This window comes from Bombina bombina, chromosome 7, assembly GCF_027579735.1.
Source record: "Bombina bombina isolate aBomBom1 chromosome 7, aBomBom1.pri, whole genome shotgun sequence".
Taxonomy (NCBI): domain Eukaryota; kingdom Metazoa; phylum Chordata; class Amphibia; order Anura; family Bombinatoridae; genus Bombina; species Bombina bombina.
Genome location: NC_069505.1, coordinates 104861647 through 104867646, shown reverse-complemented (window position 1 = coordinate 104867646; position 6000 = coordinate 104861647). Strand labels below are relative to the sequence as shown.

Sequence of the window (6000 nt, the reverse complement as noted above, 5' to 3'; positions counted from 1 at the left end):
ACATGAACCATGTAAAGTGCAATGCAGAGCGGTGAGTACATGAACCATGTAAAGTGCAATGCAGAGCGGTGAGTACATGAACCATGTAAAGTGCAATGCAGAGCGGTGAGTACATGAACCATGTAAAGTGCAATGCAGAGCGGTGTGTACATGAACCATGTAAAGTGCAATGCAGAGCGGTGAGTACATGAACCATGTAAAGTGCAATGCAGAGCGGTGAGTACATGAACCATGTAAAGTGCAATGCAGAGCGGTGAGTACATGAACCATGTAAAGTGCAATGCAGAGCGGTGTGTACATGAACCATGTAAAGTGCAATGCAGAGCGGTGTGTACATGAACCATGTAAAGTGCAATGCAGAGCGGTGTGTACATGAACCATGTAAAGTGCAATGCAGAGCGGTGAGTACATGAATCATGTAAAGTGCAATGCAGAGCGGTGAGTACATGAACCATGTAAAGTGCAATGCAGAGCGGTGAGTACATGAACCATGTAAAGTGCAATGCAGAGCGGTGTGTACATGAACCATGTAAAGTGCAATGCAGAGCGGTGAGTACATGAACCATGTAAAGTGCAATGCAGAGCGGTGTGTACATGAACCATGTAAAGTGCAATGCAGAGCGGTGAGTACATGAACCATGTAAAGTGCAATGCAGAGCGGTGAGTACATGAACCATGTAAAGTGCAATGCAGAGCGGTGAGTACATGAACCATGTAAAGTGCAATGCAGAGCGGTGAGTACATGAACCATGTAAAGTGCAATGCAGAGCGGTGAGTACATGAACCATGTAAAGTGCAATGCAGAGCGGTGAGTACATGAACCATGTAAAGTGCAATGCAGAGCGGTGAGTACATGAACCATGTAAAGTGCAATGCAGAGCGGTGTGTACATGAACCATGTAAAGTGCAATGCAGAGCGGTGAGTACATGAACCATGTAAAGTGCAATGCAGAGCGGTGAGTACATGAACCATGTAAAGTGCAATGCAGAGCGGTGAGTACATGAACCATGTAAAGTGCAATGCAGAGCGGTGAGTACATGAACCATGTAAAGTGCAATGCAGAGCGGTGAGTACATGAACCATGTAAAGTGCAATGCAGAGCGGTGAGTACATGAACCATGTAAAGTGCAATGCAGAGCGGTGAGTACATGAACCATGTAAAGTGCAATGCAGAGCGGTGTGCATGTAATCTATGTAAGTGAAGTACATATAAATCATGAAAAACAGTGTAAGTTGCAGTGTACATGAGAGTCATGTAGAGCGGTGTGTACATAAATGGATAGAAAAGTGTTCCTGGGTTCATTTGTAGATAGGAACATGTTTATCAATATACTTCCATTACCAAATATGCTTCTAGTAAAAGTTATTCCTGTTTTTCAGCAGCACACACACATATGCTATGAGTGTTTTATTCACTGGCATTCAAATATCACACCTTCTTAGAGTGTCATCAGTGGCTTGTTTGACACAAATTAAAGGGACATGAAACCCCAAATTTCTTTTTCATGATTCAGGTAGAGCATAGAAATTTAAACAAGTTTCCAATTTACTTCTATTATCAAATTTTATTTGTACTCTTGGTATCCTTTGTTGAAGGAGCAGCAGTGCACTACTAGGAGCTAGCAAAACACAACGGGCGAGCAAAAGACAAGAGGCATTTGTGTGCAGCCACAAATTAGCAGCTAGCTCCCAGCAGTGCTCCTTAAATTAGACAATAGAAATACATTGGAAAGTTCTTTCAAATTACTTGCACATCTGAATCATGGATATTTCATTTTGAATTTACTTTGAATGTATATGTACCTGACTCCTGTATTTACAGAACATTCAAACACACCAGGTGCACCACATCACACAAGCCCTGCATGACCCCCACGTAGAGGAATAACAAGCTTTGTCCACCACAGGACTTAACACAAATACAATATTTAAATTCATGAGACTCCAGGTGACAACTTTAGGTCTCTGCAGGTTGAGCACCTGGTTATGCTATATGAGCACTAGCTGAGGCTATGACGTCTTGGCCTATGCCCAGCTGGCCTGCAGATCTGAGCAATAAACATACTAAGTGCTTTCTAGGGTTCCGTGTTGGTCTCAGCTCAGGGTTTCTATAGCTCATCTAGCAGGTGTTAATACCTTAGCAAGGGTGACTGACCACTTTGGTTTAAACAGTTTATATGCTCAGATGCCCCTGATGAACATGATCCTATTTCGTCTGTTGTTTAGCCCTGGTCCTCACACTACTTTCCCACAAATTTGCTGAACACCTGAAATACTTCAGGATTTTGCTGGGCAAAGTTCTCTGGGGTGTTCCTTTGCAGCCAATCAGACGAGCGCATCTGGCTTTGTAGTTGGGAGATCAGATCTCCTAGACCGGAGCTGGAGGACTCTCGGTGACTAGACACATAGATGACCTCATCTGTGCTGTCCGCTTTGCCATCTTCCTCTTGACGGTTTTGCTCCTCCATCTCTTTTTCCCTCTTTTCCAGAACACTGCGAATACGTTGCATTCCTGTGTGGGGACAAAGCAGGTGGAAAAATAAAAGTTAGCAAGTACAGTCCTAACAAAATACATCTAATTGCAATGCATGTCTTGACCAATGTTCCCTCTAAAAAAAAAATCTTGTGTGCAACTATTATTTTCTGTGTGCGGGCTTGATACCGCCTGTGTGTGGGCACTAGCACTATTTTAAATAATGGCTATACACATACAGTATATGTGTATAATATATAGATATATATATTAACAATATTGAATTTTGGGAAGAGACCTATAATCTTTCTATATCATATTGAAAAAGCCCCTAAAGTAAATTCCCAGTAAAGGAAAATACTGGTGCAGACCCTTAGAATAATTATGAATAAGACCTTGAAAGACAAATATGGATAAAACTGATAATCTTCTTCATATCAAAAAGTAAGGGAATTCAGCACTCTTTTTATTTGAAAAAATTGGGCTTTTTATTTTGTGATTTAAGTTTCAAACATCCACCTGTTTGCAAGATATCCTCCTAACAGAGGTTGGTACAAACCCATCGCAACATAGAAGTCAGAATATTCAACATTTGATACATAATCATCATACCATAACATCCTAAAATAATCTAAACTGCTAACAAGACTAATCCCCTTAAAAAGTGTATGCATATTGATACTAAACAATCTTACTTTGTTGTAAGCAATATTAGCATACTGTCACTTTAAGGAAAGCAAAAAACTTTGATGGACATTCTAATGGAAATGTTCCCTTTTCATCAAAGGCAGTCCCATGAAAAACATAATTTATGTAAGAACTTACCTGATAAATTCATTTCTTTCATATTGGCAAGAGTCCATGAGCTAGTGAAATATGGGATATACAATCCTACCAGGAGGGGCAAAGTTTCCCAAACCTCAAAATGCCTATAAATACACCCCTCACCACACCCACAATTCAGTTTAACGAATAGCCAAGCAGTGGGGTGAAAGGAGTAGAAAGCATCAACAAAGGAAATTTTGGAAATAATTGTGCTTTATACAAAAAATCATAACCACCATAAAAAGGGTGGGCCTCATTGACTATTGCCAATATGAAAGAAATTAATTTATCAGGTAAGTTCTTACATAAATTATGTTTTCTTTCATGTAATTGGCAAGAGTCCATGAGCTAGTGACATATGGGATATCAATACCCAAGATGTGGAGTCTTCCACTCAAGAGTCACTAGAGAGGGAGGGAATAAAATAAAAACAGCCATATACCGCTAAAAAAATTAATCTACAACCCCAAAAAATAAGTTTATTTTCATTTTCGAAAGAAAAAAACTTAAATCAAAAGCAGAAGAATCAAACTGAAACAGCTGCCTGAAGAACTTTTCTACCAAAAACTGCTTCCGAAGAAGCAAATAGATCAAAACGGTAGAATTTAGTAAATGTATGCAAAGAGGACCAAGTCGCTGCTTTGCAAATCTGATCAACTGAAGCTTCATTCTTAAAAGCCCACGAAGTGGAGACTGATCTAGTAGAATGAGCTATAATTCTCTGAGGCGGGGCTTGACCCGACTCCAAATAAGCTTGAAGAATCAAAAGCTTTAACCAAGAGGCCAAGGAAATAGAAGAGGCCTTCTGACCTTTCCTAGGACCAGAAAATATAACAAATAGACTAGAAGTCTTCCTGAAATCTTAAGTAGCTTCAACATAATATTTCAAATCTCTCACCACATCCAAAGAATGTAAGGATCTTTCCAAAAGATTCTTAGGATTAGGACACAAGGAAGGGACAACAATTTCTCTACTAATGTTGTTAGAATTCACAACTTTAAGGAAAAATTCAAATGAAGTCCGCAAAACCGCCTTATCCTGATGAAAAGTCAGAAAAGGAGATTCATAAGAAAGAGCAGATAGCTCAGAAACTCTTCTAGCAGAAGAGATAGCCAAAAGGAACAACACTTTCCAAGAAAGTAGTTTAATGTCCAAAGAATGCAAAGGCTCAAATGGAGGAGCCTGTAAAGCCTCCAGAACCAAATTAAGACTCCAAGGAGGAGAAATTGATTTAATGACAGGCTTAATACGAACTAAAGCCTGTACAAAACAGTGTATATCAGGAAATATAGCAATCTTTCTGTGAAATAAAACAATAAGAGCGGAGATTTGTCCTTTCAAGGAACTTGCAGACAAACCCTTATCCAAACCATCCTGAAAAAACTGTAAAAATTCCAGGAATCCTAAAAGAATGCCACGAGAATTTATGAGAAGAACACCATGAAATGTAAGTCTTTCAAACTCTATAATAAATCTTCCTATGAGCTTGTAACATAGTATCAATCATTGAGTCAGAGGAACCTCTATGACTTAGTACTAAGAATTCAATTTCCATACCTTCAAATGTAATGATTTGAGATCCTGATGGAAAAATGGACCTTGAGATAGTAGATCTGAACGTAACAGAAGTGGCCAAGGCGGGCAACTGGACATCCGAACCAGATCCGCATACCAAAACCTGTGTGGCCATGCTGGCACTACCAGCAACACAAATGATTGTTCCATGATGATTTTGGAAAACACTCTTGGAAGGAGAATTAAAGGCGGGAAGATATAAGCAGGATGATAACACCAAGGAAGTGTCAGCGCATCCACTGCTTCCGCCTGAACATCCCTGGACCTGGACAGGTATCTGGGAAGTTTCTTGTTTAGATGAGAGGCCATGAGATCTACCTCTGGAGGACCCCACATCTGAACAATCTGAGAAAAAACATCTGGATGGAGAGACCACTCCCCTGGATGTAAAGTCTGGCGGTTGAGATAATCCGCTTCCCAATTGTCTACACCTGGGATATGCACCGCAGAGATTAGACAGGAGCTGGATTCCGCCCAAACAAGTATTCGAGATACTTCTTTCATAGCTTGGGGACTGTGAGTCCCACCCTGATGATTGACATATGCCACTGATGTGATAATGTCTGTCTGAAAACAAATGAACGGTTCTCTCTTTAACAGAGGCCAAAACTGAAGAGCTCTGAGAATTGCACAGAGTTCTAAAATATTTATTGGAAATCTCGCCTCTTGAGATTTCCAAACCCCTTGTGCTGTCAGAGATCCTCAAACAGCTCCCCAACCTGAAAGACTCGCATCTGTTGTGATCACAGTCCAGGTTGGCCAAACAAAAGAAGCCCCTTGAACTAAATGATGGTGATCTATCCACCATGTCAGAGAGTGTCGTACATTGGGATTTAAGGATATTAAATTGTGATATCATTGTATAATCCCTGCACCATTGATTCAGCATACAAAGCTGAAGAGGTCTCATGTGAAAACGAGCAAATCCGATGCTGCAGTCATGAGACCTAAAACTTCCATGCACATAGCCACTGAAGGTGCCGGCAGGCTGCAACCAATTTTAAACGTCTCTTGTCTGTTAGAGACAGAGTCATGGACACTGAATCTATCGGGAAGCCTAAAAAGGTGACCCTTGTCTGAGGAATCAAGAAACTTTTTGGTAAATTGATCCTCCAACCATGTTTC

At 40.4% G+C, this 6000-nt stretch overlaps 1 protein-coding gene across 1 annotated transcript in view; it reads right to left on the bottom strand.

Moving 5' to 3' along the window:
- Window positions 1-1373: 1373 nt before the first annotated feature.
- ACCS (1-aminocyclopropane-1-carboxylate synthase homolog (inactive)) overlaps window positions 1374-6000 on the bottom strand; it is a 162631-nt gene continuing 158004 nt past the window's right edge. The window contains exon 15 of the mRNA XM_053720233.1: window positions 1374-2513. Within this exon, the coding sequence (XP_053576208.1) occupies window positions 2242-2513 (272 nt within the window). The 3' untranslated portion in view covers window positions 1374-2241. The remainder of the gene's footprint in view (window positions 2514-6000) is intronic.